The 19,415-nt window shown below is 44.0% G+C and overlaps 3 protein-coding genes across 6 annotated transcripts in view; all 3 read left to right on the top strand.

Moving 5' to 3' along the window:
• Nucleotides 1-8,844, top strand: part of znf1035 (zinc finger protein 1035) — a 31,582-nt gene extending 22,738 nt beyond the window's left edge. For 2 of the 3 annotated variants that reach the window (XM_058083827.1, XM_058083828.1), the window contains exon 3: nucleotides 5,633-8,844. In XM_058083827.1, the coding sequence (XP_057939810.1) occupies nucleotides 5,633-8,503 (2,871 nt within the window). In that variant the 3' untranslated portion in view covers nucleotides 8,504-8,844. Of the gene's footprint in view, nucleotides 1-858; nucleotides 2,836-5,632 lie in introns of those variants that run through there. The other variant, XM_058083829.1, reaches the window with a different exon arrangement.
• A 1,010-nt stretch (nucleotides 8,845-9,854) lies between these two features.
• Nucleotides 9,855-12,357, top strand: LOC131137076 (uncharacterized). Its single transcript, XM_058084603.1, has 2 exons — nucleotides 9,855-10,055; nucleotides 10,373-12,357. The coding sequence occupies exon 2, from the start codon at nucleotides 10,423-10,425 to the stop codon at nucleotides 11,878-11,880; it is 1,458 nt and encodes a 485-aa protein (XP_057940586.1). The 5' UTR covers nucleotides 9,855-10,055; nucleotides 10,373-10,422; the 3' UTR covers nucleotides 11,881-12,357.
• Nucleotides 12,358-12,861: 504 nt separating this feature from the next.
• si:dkeyp-84f3.9 (zinc finger protein 184) lies at nucleotides 12,862-19,240 on the top strand. Of its 2 annotated transcripts, XM_058084317.1 has the most exons (4): nucleotides 12,862-12,946; nucleotides 13,023-13,136; nucleotides 13,997-14,122; nucleotides 15,242-19,240. In XM_058084317.1, exons 2-4 carry the CDS (start codon nucleotides 13,095-13,097, stop codon nucleotides 18,314-18,316), a joined length of 3,243 nt encoding a protein of 1,080 aa, XP_057940300.1. In that variant the 5' UTR covers nucleotides 12,862-12,946; nucleotides 13,023-13,094; the 3' UTR covers nucleotides 18,317-19,240. The 2 variants fall into 2 exon arrangements, with proteins under 2 accessions (XP_057940300.1, XP_057940301.1); XM_058084318.1 differs by lacking the exon at nucleotides 13,997-14,122.
• Nucleotides 19,241-19,415: the final 175 nt, after the last annotated feature.

Below are 19,415 nucleotides of genomic sequence, written 5' to 3'. Positions count from 1 at the left end.
CCTTTAGAAATGCTTTTATAAGCTTTTTCCAGACTGATAGAATGATTTTAAAAATAAAAAGTTTCATCTATGAACTGCATTTTGTCTTCAGTTGTCTTGTTAATGACCATAACACAGTTCTGTAGTGACCGACACAGGATTATGGGCAAGGGGCCTAAAGGGGTTTTCTCGGGGTCTCAGAGAGAAACTCTGCTCCTCCACATTAAGAGGAGCCAGGTGAGGTGGCTTGGGCATCTGGTCAGGATGCTCCCGGATGTCTCCCTGGGAGATATTCAGGTCACGTCCGACCGGGAAGACCCAGGACACATTGGAGAAACTGTCTCTCAACTTGCCTGGGAATGCGCCTGGGAAGTATCCACCAGAAGAAGCTGGATGAAATAGCCAGGGAATGGGAAGTTTGGGATTCCCTGCTCTCTCTTAACTCTCTTAGGCAAGGAGGTATCTAGAGCTTCATAGCTCTCTTCTGGAATCTTCTGACATCTTGCCCTTCTTCACCGTGCATTTGAGGATGCCCACAGGTCAATAGGATGGGAGAGATTGGTCAGATTACCGTAACCTTCGGCTTCTTTAGCAAGGCAGTCGTCTTTGTTTTTGGGCTCTTTATGTCGGAACACTGCCCTATGTCAGGAGATCATACTCTGGAATTCATGTTTCCATCAAAGATCTCTATTGTCCCAGTGCCGGCAGCACTCATGCACCCTAAACTAAGACACTCTGACAACGATGCTTGACTTTTCTTTGTACTCCTCATCTGGTTGCCACCGCAGATCCTTGATTGACACGATCTCAACCAAATAACTTTACCTTGGTCTCTTCAACGGACGACAGGATATGGTTCTGGTAGTCCAACCCTGTTCTGCTTTACTTTCTTGTATGATCTGAGCAGTAACAGGCTGATCTCTGACCCCACTGCAACTGAACGTTTTGGTTGGACCAGGGTGTTAGCAACCAAGCAATCAGCACCTCATGGCAAGGAACTCTTCCTATGTTGAACTTCCAGTGACCAGTATGGAAGTGTGTGAGACTGGTAACACCTTCTCTCCATTCATACCTGAGACATTCTAACTAGTCACTTCACTTGCAAGGGCAAATGGCTAATTGGGGTCATGTTCGACATTATCCCTTGCGGTACGTTTTATTAACCTTTGTTGCCAGCGGTTTAGACATTTGTGGCTATGTGTCGTCATTCTAAGGGGACAGTGAATGTATATTGTAAATTATATAATTTACATTGTAACAGAGGCGTGTAGTCACTTTTGTGAGGGTCTATACTGTACCAACCATCACAGCAATGGAGGATTCCAGATTTGATCGGCCGGGCTAACATCAGTTGCGTCAAAGTAGTCAACTAAAACATGAACTGATATTTAAACAGTAGAGACGGGGAAGAAGCCCCAACTGTATTTTATTCCCTGAGGGGGCTACACATAGAAACCCCCCAGGTCTAGTGGTTTAGTGTAATCCACCTGTCTGAACCACGGTCCGTAGATTGAGAGTCAAGAGCGCGAGCTAGAGCTAGAAGCCCGATATGCTAACTCGATGTCCAGCGTGACTCTTAAGGTACCAGGGAATGAGTTTTACCAACATACTCTCGCACACTTCCACCAGTTGGCCCCATTTTCCAAGGGAGGGGATCATGTTCCACCCAATGAACCAGCTCTCCCCAGAGCTGGCAGCACTCATGTAGCAACCAGATCCTGACATGACTAACACTATCCTTTTACTGTAGGCATGACACAATTATTTGTGTTGCCAGATATCAGTGGATGATAAATCTATCATTTCAACCAATTCAGGGTGTAACCTAGTACCTCCTATCTGAAGTAAACCGGGATTGGCTTCAGCTCAGACTGAGTTCAAAGGGTAATAAACATGGAAGATAGTAAATCTGTACTATTATACAAGCTGTACACACTGTAGCGGAACAAATCAAAGCCGGGAAAGCCTTGGCACCATGGAGAGAGACTGTCATTTTGAAGTCCGTCAAATGGTCATGAAGTACAAACCAGGAACAAGAACATTAGGCTACAGAGCCCCACTGGGGCCCGGGTCAGGGGCGTCCCGTTCTGCCTTTGTGTGCACCGAGTACACACTAATGTGTCATTTAAAGTTTCATTTCCATAGTACTGTACTTTGAGAAGATGTAATCAAATGGTTGTTGAAATGGGGGCGGGGGTAAAAGACTTTTGGCTAGAGAAATGTACCCCCAGCTCCTCAATCTTCTCTACACTGATCTGAAGGTGGTGGATTTCTGTTCATGTCCAACCACAGAGTCATCAGAGGAACCTCTGCAGGTGACAGTGAGTGGAAGAGTTCAAAGAAGCCTTGATCCTGCACCAGATATGTTCACTTCCTGGTTGCCAAACTGTGATGTGATGTGATTAAACAAAATGGCCGACTTGGTTTGAATCATGTTTTCAGTACAAACCCAATGCTTTCCATAGTTCAGAGCAGTAAGAGACACCCAGAGGCGGGCTGTGGCGGTCACGTGACCAAGAACTCCCCAAGCTGCCCGGGAACAGGAACGGCAGCGGCAAAGGGCAAGAGAACTCGCAGCCAGCACCGCAGGAGCGCGCCTACCGCGCATGCGCCACGTCAGATCCTCGCCTTTATACCCGGCAGCTAGAAGCCACTCTTCCTGCACCTCCTCCTCTTCCTCTTCCTCGTCCTCCTCTCCCTCCGTTGGGGAGCTGGCACAGCTTCACATTTGTTGGAGGTCTTAGGGGACCCCGGTACAGGCACACCTACGCGGACAGATGTCTCCGGAACGAGAATTGCGTCAATACGGTTCTGTCTCCACGTCAAGGGCTTGTAACGTCCATGCTGGTGTGAAGGGTGAGTGTTTTAAAGAGCGTCCGGGTTGTGGTACAAGAAGAAGCTCCGGAGATGGCGGTAGCTCGCCTTGCTAGTATCCGTTGTTGTGTGGCCTCTCCCGGGAGCGTAGCCAGCCACCTCCCCTCGGTTAGCTTTCACTAGTGTACTTTGTACTGGAAAGCAGGAAGCTAACACAAAGGTGTTTTTTTTTTACAATGTGAAGCTCCTTATATACGCTGTGTTGTGTATTGAATTGAGTGTTAGTACACTAGCTTTGCTATGTTTGTTAGCAGATGGGCTGGCATTAACCAGCGTTAGCGCTAGCTTAGCATGCTTACTAAATTCGTTTTTTTCAAGCCTTGTATTCACATAAGATGCCTACACGTGGGACCGTTTATGTCTTGCGTTCCAAAGTCGATCCGCTTTGATTTTTCATTTAAATAACATAGTAGTAATAATAATAATAGTAATATGCATGTGCTTTGCACATGTCAACACAGTCCAATCCAGCAAACCAAATGCATGTATACATGCAGAGCTATGTATGTAGTGCTATTATCTCAGAAAGGTATATTCTGGTTCTAAGCCGGTCTTCAAAGCTTTTAACAAACGAGATGTGAAGAACAAAGGTAGCCCAGAAGAGGCACCATGCCAGGCACACATGCACTGCAGACTTACACGGTGTCATTTCTACTTCCTGTTGTCATTATTGTCATTGGAGTGGTTGCTATATTCTGTGATTGTTTTGATTTGCGGAAGCTGTCTACACATTACTACTGCTATTGTAACAAAGTGGTGGTGGCCATCAATTTAATTGATGGTGGAGAAATAGGACACAAAAGTTGAGAAAATCAAGCACTAGTTCAAAGCCGTCATACATATTTAAACATTTAGTTTAAACATGGGGTTTTTCGTTAAATATATTAATTGCACGCTGGAGTGTAGAATGCATTGCACTCAGTGGAACTTGGTCACAGTTTATTACAGGACACTGGTCAACTGGATTTTTTTCCACATAAGAAAGCATGAGTGCTGCATGGTGGATGAGTGGTTAGCATGCAGATGACCCGATACCTAGGAGACCTGAGTTCGATTCCACCCCCGGCCATCTTTGTGTGGAGTTTGCATGTTCTCCCCGTGCATGCGTGGGTTTCCTCCCACATTCCAAAAACATGCTAGGTTAATTAGCGACTCCAAATTGTCCATAGGTATGAATGTGAGTGTGAATGGTTGTTTGTCTATATGTGCCCTGTGATTGGCTGGCCACCAGTCCCAGGGTGTACCCCGCCTCTCGCATGAAGACGGCTGGGATAGGCTCCAGGAAGCTTGCGACCCTCGTGAGGATAAGCGGTAGAAAATGAATGAATGTTAGCATTCCTGTCACACTAGTGTAGACCTGCCAACATGTATGCATTTTTTGTACAATGCATGCAGTTTTACCCATCATTTTACCGTGTCATTGCACATCATTTTAAGACATAAGTTTTTGACATGAGTTGATTGATTGCTAGGTAGCAATTGCTGATTATTATATTAATTATTATTATTCCGGGCTGCACGATGGTCATAGCTCATAGCTTGGAGGCCGGAGTTCGATTCCACCCTTGGCCATCTCTGTGTGGAGTTTGCATGTTCTCCCTGTGCATGCGTGGGTTTTCTCCGGGTACTCCGGTTTCCTCCCACATTCCAAAAACATGCTAGGTTAATTGGCGACTCCAAATTGTCCATAGGTATAATGTGAGTGTGAATGGTTGTTTGTCTATATGTGCCCTGTGATTGGTTGGCCACCAGCCCAGGGTGTACCCCGCCTCTCGCCTGAAGACAGCTGGGATAATGCTGTGTTTAATGCAGCTACTGTTGTGTTTTGTTTGCTGTATCTTTAATTTTTGCTAATTCCTGAACTGAACTCGGAACTCTCCATGAAAGTATATATACATGAAAGTATTATTTTGTTTCCCTTTTTAAAAAAACAAAACAGAACACCGTATACTCAGCAACTTAAATTAAAAGTTGTTGTTTTCTGTGTTTTTTACTGGCTGTTTGTTTAATTGTTATATTGTGTTCCATATACAGCTTTTCCAAAACATTTATAATACACCATTGTATTTCAACTTCACCTTTGTTTGCCTGCTTCATTCACACCAGTTAGACTCTGTTTATTATAGTGAATATTATATATAGTATATTTAGTGGACTGTTAATTCTGCATGCAGTCAAATTGCATATAGTATACTGTATATAGCCTGAAAAATAACCACCGGTTACACTATGCACAATGTCAATTTAAGATTAATTAATTAATTTTTTACCGCTTATTCTCACAAGGGTTGCGGGGGTGCTGGAGCCTATCCCAGCTGTCTTTGGGCGAGAGGTGAGGTACACCCTGGACTGGTGGCCAGCCAATCACACGGCACATACAGACCAACAACCATGGACAACTCACGTTCATACCTATGGACAATTTGGAGTCGCCAATTAACCTAGCATGTTTTTTTTTTTTTTTTTTGGAATGTGGGAGGAAACGGCAGTACCCGGAGAAAACCCACGCATGCACGGGGAGAACATGCAAACTCCACACAGAGATGGCCGATGGTGGGATCTAAATAATTAAACCAGTTAGTCGTTCATTACTTAGTGAAAGGTTTTATTTTTTCTTGCGAATTTATTGTTTCTCTTTAACCAAGCAAAATTTTTTGTTCCAATTACTCGATTAATATAAAAAAAAAAAATCAGTAGAATACTTGATGACTAAAATATTCAATAGCTGCAGCCCAAGACATGTCTGTACAACCGGGTAACCAATGTGTGTTGTCCACAGGAAACAACACTACATGAACACGCCGCCTTGACTGCCATGATGCTTGGACTCCAAGGAAATACGTCACCGTCTAAAACCCATCGTTGCGTGGCGTGTTCGGCCACCTTCAATGGTCTGGCAGCCTTGCTAGTGCACCAGGCGACCCATGCCAACACGCTCCCGAAGATCAGCACTCCCCCTTTGACAGAGACTGACATTAGCCCTCCCGCCACTGTGACGGCCAGCCAAAACTCTTCCAGTGACCCATTACAAAGTCCACCAGTATCTTGCTTTATCTGTGACTGTGGAGAGGAATTTCAAAACTTTTGTCTTATGCTTGAGCATAAGCAACTGCATGCCGCTCAGGCACAGCAACCCCCCACAGCAATCCCCTCAAGTACGGAAAGGTCTAATAATGGTCCTACTAACCAGAATGAAACACTAAGCCCAAAGACAGAATTGGTCCAGAGTTTTCCTTCGACTTCAGGGTCCCCACAGGTTCAAAAAGAGCATAAGGAAAATGAAATACTACAAGACGGCGATACCTTTCCAGCAAGTCCTTCACAGACATGTACCATCACTCCAGAAGATGGACAACATGAACATGCATCGGTAACAAGTGAGAAAATTTCAGCAATCGAAAACGAATCCCAGGACTTGGACAAGTCTTTATTCTGTGGTAAAGAGGAAAAATTGGCCAAAAATGACAAAATAATGAAAATGGTGGCATCGGCATACATGGGATGCAACTCGATGTCGATGTCGCTGTCTCCGAACGAGAACAAGAGCAATAACATCATTACCCTCAAACAAGAAGCCGTCCCAGTTGATATAACACCAGTCCAAGAACCCGAGCCCGAACCTGAACCCACACCCGAACCAATCAATGATCTCTCTGTAGCAAAGCTGAGACGACTGCTTGCAAAGCCTGGCATCAAGACCAGAGCTCCAACCATTAGCAGCATCATCGACTCCAGCAGGAAGAAGATAGTCTCTTTAACAAAAGTGCTCTCTCCTGTTGTGGTTCTGGAAACCCGTCAGATGCTCCGAGATTCCAGCAATACTGGCCTGTATGGGAAGTATCAATGCGGTCGCTGTCGTCGGACATTTCCAAACTCGGACCGACTAACCGAGCATCACTTCTTGCACAAAAAGGAGAGGATTAAATGCTGTCGTCGCTGCAAACAACTCATCATCGGGAAGCTGCCTTTCACTGACAATCATGTATGCACTCCATCTGGGAAAATGCCTGTACAGTTGTCAAACACGTTGCCATTAGCTCCCAAAATAATGCCATTCCACAGCTTAAACAATACCAAAAAATCCTTCTTTTGTCCGGTATGCAAGCACAACTACGCCCGCAGGTACAACCTAAAGAAGCACAAGTGTCAAGGCCCAAAAGCACCCCCTATCCAGATATCCCGTGGCACCGCTGACAGAATGCTAGCCTTAAGATCAAGCTGTAAGCCTTTGGATGATCACGTCAGGAATGTCGCTGTTGGCACTGAAATTCCCGGTCGTATCAAAGTAGAGGTGACTTCTACGACTTCGGAACAGTTTGACATTTCAGAGATGGCCTGGTGTGGCTTTTCTAAAAGCTACCCACCATTTATGCCCAAGTCTGCCATGAAGGAAGACAACAGTTTGGACGCAGAGTCGGCTCATCATGACGGCAGCAACGAAGGCAAGTGGACGATGCCTTTGGACGATGAAACCGAGCTTCAAAATGTTTGTAATGATAACAATACGCCTGAGGAGGCTTTTGACTCGGACGCAGTTGCTAACCTGAGTTATTTTGTTAGAGATGGTATAAAACGTTACCCTTGTCACAGGTGTCAGAAGACCTACAGTCGGCCGTCTACCCTGAGCAGGCATTTACGACTCTGCGGGTTTAGACCTCGGGGTCCTGGGACCGTGTCACAAAGCGGTAGCCAGGGTGCGGCTTCGCAAAACAGTGTCACCAGACCGTTGTTTGCTTGCTTTGTGTGCGGAAAGAACTTCAACCGTAAAGACAACATGATGGTTCATCGGCGGAAGTGTCAGTTGCAACAGGCGAACCGAGAGCTGTTGCAGCGCAGTTTGTCAGGCGGTGCTAAAGACGGTGCAGACAACGACGCAAACAACTGGGGGATCATGTCCCTGCCTTCGGTGCTGCCGAGAAGAGTGACCTGCGAATGCGGGGTTGGATTTACATCGCCCAGACTGCTGCTGGAGCATCTCCAAAAGCACGCGCAGGAATCCTACACCTGTCCAACCTGCGGGGAGACCGTTAGTTCCTGGGGGGACTATGAAGTTCACCTGCAGATCCACATGCATCCTCATCACCAGCTCCTGAAGGGAATACCCACACAGCGATCACAACCCTTTGTGTTACGGATCCAACAGCAACAGCAGCAGAAGCCTCCAGCCCCCCCACCCCCACCCGTGAATCAGCCTCCGCAGAAGCAACAATCCCCCACACGTGCCAACTTGTCGAAAAAACGGACCGTTTGCACACGATGCGGGAATTCGTTTGCCACCCGATGTTCCCTTCGAAGGCACATAGCGTGGAACCGATGCAAAGGCGGGCGCGCTCAAAACGCCCCCAAAACGTACCGCTGTTCCCGCTGCAACTCTGAATTCCCAAACATGGTCAGCCTTCTCTTCCACCAGAGGAGCGGCGCTTGCAAACCCGCCATCAAGCCCGTGCGTTGCCCAGTTTGCCTTCGGTGGTTCGGAACCGTCGACACTCTGCAGAGGCATCTCCTGACTCACAAGCAGTCGGAGTCACAACGCTGTGATATTTGTCACGGCACATACCCCAATCTCAAATCACTGAAAAACCATCGTCGGAGGGTTCATCACATCATGGCTGCAAACGTGACGCTCGAGTCACAAGAGTTAATGACTTAAGTTTTTTTTTTTTTTTTTTACATGCTTGTAACATGGATGTGATCCATTTCTGAAAACACCACTTTTTTTTGCTTCATACCTGTTTTTAAGATATAAATGGAGTAACATTGTACAAACAGTCATTTTTATTTTTTTTTATTATTATTATTTTTTTTAGAGAGCGAAAGTCTTTAGTTTTTATAGTAGGTTCCTGCTGTAAAATTAAGTATCCCATAAGTGTACACCCATCCTGTCAACTTCTGTATTTCAGGTTCAATGTTGTAAATAATTGGACTTTAAAATTTTATCCAATAGTTGGAATGTAGCTTGTTCTGGTGTTATTAAATATACCAATTCGTGAATGATTTGCACATTTATTTATTACTCAAAAGCACATGGAGCCAGGGTTTTCAATGTGTGGCACGGTGAGCCTGCAGCATATCTTGTTTGTTTACAGCAGGGTCTTCTTTGTCGGAAAAAAAGCATACTTTAAAACAAGATTCAAATTAATTTTATTTTAGAAAATGTTTCAGACCCTGCTGTGGATGAAGGAAACATTTGGAGGGAAGTATTATGAATTCAAATGGTTGAGCAGGTTTGCATCTTTACCCTGAAAAGTGAAGAGGAAATTTGACATACAGGAGTTATTTTTATTTAGATTTTTCTGTTGAGGAAAAAAATATCTGTAGCTCAGAGGTGAACCCACCCAGTTTTCCTGAAGAACTACCATATTTTGGCCTTCTTTCCCATATCTCTCCCATTTAAATTGTTTCCCATAAATTCCTTATATTTTAATGTTACTTTAAAAGTAAATTCCAATAGAACCTGATGTGTATTAATATATAAGAACATTAGCAGTGTTAACAGCTAATTCACTACTTTTTGTATTTTGTAAATGCATATATAGTCTGTATACTTATTAATTGCACAACAATGTTGACATTTTTTCAGGGCGAAACAGACATTAGCAAGGAATGTTGAAAGGAACGGAATTACTTCCGTTCAATGGAGGAGGACACATTTGTCGGTGGCACAATTTAGAGCGCCTTCGCGCGGCTCAATGACGTCAGCAGCCCACAACCGCGCACTTTTGTCATATTTGTTTCCATGACAAATAGTCAAAATTCACTAGCAGCAGACTTCCTCGGTAAGAAAACCAGAATTATTTTATTAAAATTCACGTAAACGTTAACTTTGAGTCAATGTAAACACGTAATACTATAGCTATATCAGAACACTATTATAATGTTCTTTGTGAACACGTTCATAGTGGATATTGATGTTTTGTATCGAAAAAAACGTCATTCATAACATCAAGTGTACTTACAACAATACATCAGTAGGGGTCAGTATAAACCAGGAAACACCGGATAAGCTGCCACCAAAGCGCGCCATTCATAGAAGAAGACGCTTTGCTCTTTTTTTTCCCTATGGTGTGGTCAAATGCTACTTACGCCAAAACGGCGGCGTTGCAGCCTATCCCATAAAGAGCATCGGTCAATCTGTGGCCCGTTTTCGGCAAGGCTGTTAAAGTTAAGTCTTAATACGACGGTACTTTCTATATTATAATAAGGTAAGCTAACGTTGTCATCTGCTAGCCGGCCACGGCTCTAGTTAGCATGTTAGCATGCTCACGCTCCATCCAAATAATACGTTCGCGTCTTTCAAATTTGACAATTAAACGTATTTGCTCAAAATCGACAAGCTTGTATACACATACATTTTAACCACTGTTAGTTATGATCGTTGGTTTTGATTTGCGCCAAAGGTTAATGTTGGAATTCTTTCAATAGAATACTGCGCTCAGCTTTCTTTAACAGCATTTTAAATATTGATCCGAGCCAAGTGGTAGAGCTCAAATGAATCACATTTTCAAATGTTTTCCTGCAGGTGTTGCAGAGGGGTCCACTTTGAAGGTGGATGCATTCACCCGCAGTCTGATGATGGAGGAACAAAAATTCACCTCGGGTGTGAGTTTAACAGGGGGGATCTGCTTTAGCTGTGAGCAGATCTTCTCCAGCCAGACATTTTTGGAGGAGCATGTCTGCCCCTCCGCAAGTCACATCTGCTCCTGCGGGACCGAGTTCAGCAAATACGCGGACATGCTAAACCACAACAGCACTCATGAACCGGGACAGCAGGTGCTGGATCACGAAACGATAAGGAAGCGCAGGTTTGCAAAGCACATCGAAGAAGAGGAGCAGCTGAAACGATTTAAGTCCGGTCAAGTTGTCTGGAAGGTACAAAAAGCCGACGGTGGTCCTGCTTCTTCTTTATCGATGAAGCCAGCACCACAAGCACCAATGGCGTCGGCTTCCTTGCTTCCAAATACCATGCGGTCTTCGCAGACCTCGCAAGTGCCTGCCTTGTTCCCGTCGTCATCCTTGCTCTCGAAGCCTCGCCAAACTGGAATAGGCATTCCGAAAATGTTTTCCGAGGTAGGCGCACCAACGGTGGATCTTTGGACACTGTACCAGCCTGTGGTGTTGGTGCAAACAGTGCACCGGTATAACAAATGGAAGCCGTACACTTGCGTTAAATGTGGCGAAGGTTTCGTAACCAAGCGTACGCTCATTTCTCATGCTTACAGCCACGTCACCGATAAAGTGTTCGGCTGCATCGGATGCGGGTTGCTGCTTTCCAGCAGAAAGTTAGTGCCTCGCTTCCATGTTTGTAATTCCCCCAGCGCGACGGCCAAATTGAAAATCGTCACGGCGAGGCCGCTAAACTACAAGCCGCCGATTACATCCATAGACCTGACTCAGGAGTCACCGAGGCCTCACGCCACATACGTCAACAAGAATAAAAGCCGACAAATGCTTCAAGTCACTTCAGCCCTGCAGTTGAAAAATCTAAACATCCGATCGTACGGCAGACCCAACGAGGGACCTCCGGCGTCGATGTACCGGCAGTTGAAAAAGCAGAACTCCATCATCAACACGTCCCACAACTCAGTCGCGTCCGTTAAAAGCAATTTTAAGTATCCTTCCTCGCCGGCAATGAGCTTCCTCAGCCAACCCGTGCAGAACCCGTCAGACGGCGACGAGGTCACATGTCGAGTCTGTCACGTCCCGTTCGAAAGCACCCAGCAGCTCCAACGGCACAAGTGCGCCAAAGCCGAGGAGTTCATGGCCAAACACGGGCGCTTTGGCAAGCTGATAAAACCCAAGAGAATCATGACGATGGTTTCCCAGCCCGGTGTCGCTCAAATCAACGGCGAGCGAAATCACACTTTCCAAGCCGGCGGCCAGAAAGAACAAGCCCGCTCCGACAAAGGCGCAAGCAATGTGGATACAGAAGATGATTTGGAAGATGATTGTTACATTGTGGAAAGCCAACCGGAGAAACCTGCTGAAATGATCTACCAGGTGACCTCATCTGTCCCAATTAAAACTTGACCAGTGTACATGTCCTTCATGGAGCGATTACGGTCCCCAGGCGTCAACATCATCCGATTACATGCATTCCAAAGGAATATCCTCTTTTCTGACACTTTTTAAACTTAAAAAAAAAAATCCATGTATGCGTGTAGAGTGGGTAGAATTGATTAATTTTGCTGGACCCACATTAAAAACATGAAATGTATGTATATCCATCAGTGTATTTATACGTTGGCTTCAAGTGATAAGAATGAAATGTGTGGTTTAGCCATGTTTCATTTCAGCAACAAGGCACTGTATTATACTTTTCTTGTTTTTTGTTTTTTGTTTCCTTTCCTAAATTAGGTTTTAGTGTGATCAGAATGTGTTAGGCTGTAAGATTTTACCTCCATGAAATGTTACAAATTTCCCCACTGAGGGACGAATAAAGGCGTATCTCTTACTTCCCGCTGTTGTATTTTAAAACAGTATGTATTATTAAACTATATTTTCAAATTCTCAGTCATGTTTCTGATTTATATATGTATATATACACATTTTTTTTAAAATTAATTTATGTTCTAAATTTGCTCACATTTCTAAATAACCACCCTAATACAGGATTTGTGAAGTGCTTTCATAAACAGAGCACTTCAATACTGATTCTGTTTTAAATTATGACTTAATTACAGTGTGATATTTACATCATTTAACAATAACTGTGACTCCACAAGCAATTGAGTTGCTGATGTTTTTTATTTGTCCACCGAGGGGCGTCCTTTACAACCGCACCCTTTAAAAATAATGTAAATAACATGCCTACTTTGCTGTCGTTTAAATTAATAAACAATTATCGTTGTGTATAAAGGAGTAAATACAACTGATGCACGCCTCCGAATTAAAATAACTTCTAGAACCTTCTTAAATGACACGGACATCACTTTTTTAAGTTCACAAACGTCAAGTTTCGACGCATTTCAAAAATTCCAACGGCGCCTGAAGTACACACGTTATACGCAAGTCGTGATTGACAGTCTACTGTGGCGCTTTGTACCAACATACCGACTTACACACGGCTCCTTAAATACCCTTAAACGATGACAAAGTATGGTAGTGTCTATCTATAAAAACATATTAACTGTCAGAACAATTAACGTTGTTACATTTTTTTTATAAAACAGCCACGTAGCGACATAGCTCATGGTTTTGCTTTGAGCTAGCCAGTGCTAGCTAGCTTCAGCAGTGGTCAGTGCATGGCCACGAAGGAACCAGTATTGACTTTTTCTCCCACTCAGGCAAGCGCTTTCTTTTTCTATTTTGCTTACAGTTGTCAAACAATATGGGAAAAACACAGTTAGCTTTGTAAACGTTTCATTTTTGTACAGGCACTCGATTTGTGTTAGTTTATGCTAGCTGGCCTGCATTAAGAACGCCTTTATTTATGCTCATTTGAGGTTTAAGGGACATTTCAAAACTCTGCTATTGCTATTGCTCTGTAGTTATATTCTTAATATTCAAAGGAGGAACCTTTGTTGTACTTTGCATCATGCGCGAAGCCGCAAGGTGGACTGAATTAAGTGAACAAATACTGTACTTTCATAACCTGCTGTATATGGCATCTTCGAATACTACATTTTAGTAGTTTTTGCAAACAGTACTCCCTTTCGTTAGTACGGAGCTCCCGAAGGGACATGGTGGAAAATTGTTTTTTTTTTTTCGAGATCTCGAGATCTCGCACAAGTGTATTGTACTTCCACTACTTCCGTGTTCAGAGCGGATGTTTGCGTTGAAACTTCAAATTAAGAGCACCACATTCCTTGAATTTCTAATAGAACTTTTTACTTACGGCACAAGTAGTACACACAAGTGAAAGAAACGGATGTATGGCTAATCAGTGTATTTCCCTTCAAGTACCAGTACTCGCAGAAGTGAGTTTCCAGGCAGTACAGTTACAGTATCACTTTATACTACGGCTGTCAAATGATTAAAATATTTAATCAGATTAATCATAGTTTCATAGAATTAAGAGTTACGAAGTGACCACCCGCTATGACAGGAAGTGTGTCCTGTTTAACGCTTCAAATGGGTTATACTTTTATGACGTGTATACTTTTTTTAATCACGTACAACCTTGTAATCATTGTCTAATCCACAGATTCATGACATGGGGAGTAAAATTTCCTTCAGCAGAAGAAGCAGTGACCAATACACAGTCTCGGAAATAACACCTGTGACATCACGTCCTCGTAGTTCCTTTCACGTACCCACTGACTGCAAACAGGTAGCTAGTTTGTAGGGCATATAGTATATGTCCCATCCATCCATCCATCCATCCATCCACCCACCCACCCACCACTAATTAGTTACTTTTTAGGCTGCACGGTAGACGAGTGGTGAGCACGCAGGCCTCACAGCTAGGAGACCCGAGTTCAATTCCACCCTCCGTCATCTCTGTGTGGAGTTTGCATGTTCTCCCCGTGCATGCGTGGGTTTTCTCCGGGTACTCCGGTTTCCTCCCACATTCCAAAAACATGCTAGGTTAATTAGCGACTCCAAATTGTCCATAGGTAGGAATGTGAGTGTGAATGGTTGTTTGTCTATATGTGCCCTGTGATTGCATTCCCGCATAATAATGGCCCATATTTTAAAAATTTGATGTAGTTATTTACAAATTATTTTAGGTTTTAGTATTTTTTGACTGTTTGCCTGATTGTTTCCCACAGCCCGGTGGTTGGGAACCCCTGCCTTATAGCTAGCTAGCTTGGGGATACGATTTGCACTTTTACACATTTGAAAATACTATAAGAATGTAATTATTGAATCGTATTGTTTGTACATTGTATTGAATCGTTTGGCCGAGTGGTTAGCGCACAGGCCTCACAGCAAGAGACCCGAGTTCAATCCCACCGTCTGTGTGGAGTTTGCATGTTCTCCCCGCGCATGCGTAGGTTTTCTCCGGGTACTCCGGTTTCCTCCCACATTCCAAAAACATGCTAGGTTAATTAGCGACTCCAAATTGTCCATAGGTATGAATGTGAGTGTGAATGGTTGTTTGTCTATATGTGCACTGTGATTGGCTGGCCACCAGTCCAGGGTGTACCCCGCCTCTCTCCCGAAGACAGCTGGGATAGGCTCCAGCACGCCCGCGAACCTCGTGAGGATAAGCGGTAGAAAATGAAAACGAATGAGGCAGAAAAGGATCATCTGTAGGGTGCAGTGCCTGTTGTGGCCTGTAGGTGGAGGTGTTAGTGGTAAGGGAAGAAAGTTGTATGTGTAAAATTCGGCTTCCCAGGTTGTTGAATTATCAATTGTAGATCTCAGTATGCATTTTAATGCCCTGGACCTTAATAAATAACCAAATTCTGGTGATGTTAATGCCTCTATGTTTGTTCTTCCACAGGCATCAGGATGTACGGTCTGCAGTGAGGAAAACCAGAATTCCAAATGGGACGAGGAATCAAAAGCGACAAATCTGAGTGAACCTTCAACTGACTCCCGCTCATCAGAAGGACCCGTTGATACCAAGCGCCAACCAAATGAACCTGTGGTCTCACAGGTAGGGATGGAAGGACGCTCAACATATGAACGATATGTGGCGATTCCAAGTGAATCGGGATGTCCGAAAGAGATCAAACCCTTGCTGAATGACGACAATGTCAGAGCAGATTTTGTTGGACCTTTGGCAGCTCAACACGAAGACATCACCCAGGCAGTGTTAGTGCCAACTTGCAACGGGGACATTGTGTCCGACAATTCTGGAACCTTTACCGTCTCTGATGGACAATCCAGAGATAAAGTTCCATTGCAGCCAAAAAGAAAAAGAGGAAGACCAAGGAAAGACCAACTTTCACTCCTTCAAAGTAGAGTTTCAAAGGTTCCTGTTGATGATACTTCAAGTCCTACACGGAAATGTAGTAGAAGGGAACAAGCAATGATCTCGTCAAAGTTGCGAAGATCAAAGTTGCGAATCGATCCGAAAGTCCTGGCTAAAATGTCCAAATCGGATCTCTCACAGGAAGCTGAAGTTGAAGGAACAGTCAAACAGGGAATGGAGGATACTGAGGAAGTTAATCCGCATGGAAACCCAAGCCACTTGTCTCTGTGTCCTGTAGTGCAAGACAATGGAGAAGACTTGTCCCTGGAGTCTGGAATACGAGGGACCGTTGGACACACGGATAGCAACAAGGATGGCAACAACCGTCGCCAGTCGGAACTGCTCGACAGAAATGAAGACGCCATTCCACAGATCTCCATTCCCGCAGCTCATATGTTGGAAAATCCCAAAACACAACCAGTGAATGAAAATGGCCTTAGTGAGTCCGAGTCTCCGAGTAGTTCCGAGACCGCTAACCTTCCACAAACATCAGAAACGTGTCTCAATGACATTGTCGCGTCTTCCGCGGAGCTCCCAGAAACTGAAATCAAACTCGAGAGCACGGAAGTGTCGATCGACGACAAAATGATGATCGCTTCCGCAAAGCTAATCCATCAACAAAGCATTTTCAGGCGCAAAAGAGGCCACAAGAGAAGACGTAGATTACCTAACGTTTTAATGCAGGGATCTGACCCTAAACTAGAAACTGACCCAAACACGGAATCCAACATAAAAATCATCTACATCCGTAAAGGCTCCAAAACGCTACTGCGATGTGGCTTCTGCGGTCGCACGTATAATTACATGTCTCAGTTTGTCATACATCAACGCGTTCATACCGGCGAGAGACCCTTTGAATGCCCCGAATGCGGTAAAGGTTTCAGCAAGAACTCCAACTTAAATCTTCATCTAAAGACTCACGTGAAGAACATCTCATTTAAAGAATGTACATATTGCAGAAAGAAGTTCTCAGACGACGAGTATTCCATCCACATGAAGATACATTCTGAAGAACAGGAACAAGTTTTAAAAACGGAAAACCTGAGTCGAGGTATTAAAACACCCGAAAAGGCTTTTCCCTGTGACAAGAACGAAAGCAGAGTCTGTCAATATTGCGGGAAGTCCTTTAAATTTCAGTCTGCGCTTATTCGACACGAACGCGTCCATACTGGCGAGAAGCCTTACAAATGTTATCTCTGCGGAAAAGCCTTCGCTCAGACTTATTTCCTCCACGTACACGAGCTAACGCATTGGTCGGTGAAACGCTACAACTGCACAGGATGCGGAAAGACCTTCAGTCATTACAGCAATGCAAAAAATCACACATGTAGACCAAACGGAAACACCCGGAAAACCGTAGCAGGAACGTCTTTGCTAACGTATACGTGCCCCATTTGTAAGAGTGTTTCGGAGAGTTTGCCGAAGTTAAAAAAACACATGCGAGGTCACATCGGGACGAAACTCTATCACTGTTTGCATTGTGATAAGCTTTTTGGTGAGATGTGTGAATTTAATACTCATTACGGTCAATGCCGTAAAGAAAAAAACACATCTGTTACACAGGAAGCTAGCATGTCATTGGTAGAGTACACAGAGTCAAGACATAAGTTATTATCACAGGAAAAATCGGACGCCCTGCTCACAGGAAGTTGTGAAACCGACAAGCTAGCATCCTCTCAACGCAACCCCAAGATAGTTTCCTCCGACGCAACAAAACCGTTCCAATCGACCGTACCGACTCACCGGTTGTCATACCTCGCGTCCAAGTTGAACCAACTCGACAACCGATCAGACCCCAGGAAGTATTTATGCCCCGGTTGCGGTCGACTCTTCAGACACATGGGAAGGCTACGAGCGCACATGCTCAGTCACGCTCGCCAACAAAGTTACACTTGCTCTTGTTGTGGGAAGACTCTTGAAAACTGGACTAAACTGTGGCGTCATCAGAGAATCCACCGACAGCGTCAAGGCCGATTTAAGTGTCCCTCGTGCTCGAAAGCGTTCCGATTTGTTCACACGTATAAACAACACATGGGCGAGCATCGGGACTTTCGCTGGATTCGATCCAAAACGAAGCGTGTTTTTCTGCCTTATAAATGTGATCAGTGCCTATGTAGTTATAAGACCCTTGATTTGCTCTTCGGTCACCAGCTTTGTCATTTCCCAGCGGAGTCCATGCATAAAGACTCAGATTTTGACTTTTTTGTTGATCAGTCGACACAATCGAATAACCGTCATGTGACAACACCGTCTCCCGAACGTGAAACCCTTACATCATCACTTCTGCAACCCCAAAACCAAAAATACTCCACTCTTTTGACTTTAAATTCAACTGATCAAAAGCGGGATATCAGTTTAGTTAACATCACCCGTAGTCCCAAAAGTATACATGTTATGCGAGACAAAGCATCCAGGTGTTACAAATTTGAAGGACAAGTCACGAAAAAGGGCAAAGCGCCGTTGAGAACCGCGACGAACAAACCTCCATCTCCCCAAAAAGAGTCTTCAAAAGGCCTCAGTTGTGCTATGTGCGGTAATGAATATACGGCGGTTTCAGACCTTTATCAGCATTATTTGAAACACGCTAGAGGTCAGGTGTAATGGCCTAGTAGATTGTACCATATATATATATACCATTATATTCTTCACAATGCGTTTGAGAGCACAATGTAGCTATACTTATTCATTTTTTCATTTTCTACCGCTTATCCTCATTAAGGTGCTGGAGCCTATCCCAGTGCTGGAGCCTATCCCCGGTACACCCTGGACTGGTCACCAGCCAATCACAGGGCACATATACACAAGCTATACTTATTCATTCATTTTCGCGGGGGTGCTGGAGCCTATCCCAGCTGTCTTCGGGCGAGAGGCGGGGTACACCCTGGACTGGTCGCCAGCCAATCACAGGGCACATATAGACAAACAACCATTCACACTCACATTCATACCTATGGACAATTTGGAGTCGCTAATTAACCTAGCATGTTTTTGGAATGTGGGAGGAAACCGGAGTACCCGGAGAAAACCCACGCATGCACGGGGAGAACATGCAAACTCCACACAGAGATGGTTGAGGGTGGAATTGAACCCTGGTTTCCTAGCTGTGAGGTCTGCGCGCTAACCACTCGACCAGCTATACTTATATTGTAGAAAATATAATGTATACCTTTTTGTTTTCACAATATTTTTGACCATTTTTTAAAGGTAATAATAATAATAACATAATGTGGAAACTGTCCATAAGTACACAGACATTTATACATTATAAAACCTCAACCTTTGCACTCTCAATTATTACTTTTCAGTGTGTAATGTAAGTCAAACACACTTAAAAATATCTACAGGTTCACAATACCTTACAAAAATCTCACACAGAAGTGTGACTGAATTTTTTTTTTTTAATTATTATTAATGCTATACTTTCCGGAAAAAGACATCTTAACAAATGGGTTTATATGCTCACTTGTTTATATGTTCACTTCTTGTGTGTTTTGTTATCACCAATAAAGGTCTGTTTTGTTTTTACAGTCTGTCGCTTGTACATTTATATTACAGTATAGCTTCTTAAGGAGCAAAACTAGAGAAAAAAAGAACGACAATCGAGAAAAGAAAATATATATACTATAGAAATAGGACATTATTGTCAAAATAACTATTACTAATTTTCCAGAGCTACAGAATTCATCTTCCACTTCTTTTC

Source organism: Doryrhamphus excisus, chromosome 10, assembly GCF_030265055.1.
Source record: "Doryrhamphus excisus isolate RoL2022-K1 chromosome 10, RoL_Dexc_1.0, whole genome shotgun sequence".
Lineage (NCBI taxonomy): Eukaryota > Metazoa > Chordata > Actinopteri > Syngnathiformes > Syngnathidae > Doryrhamphus > Doryrhamphus excisus.
This window is presented reverse-complemented; position numbering and strand designations above follow the sequence as displayed.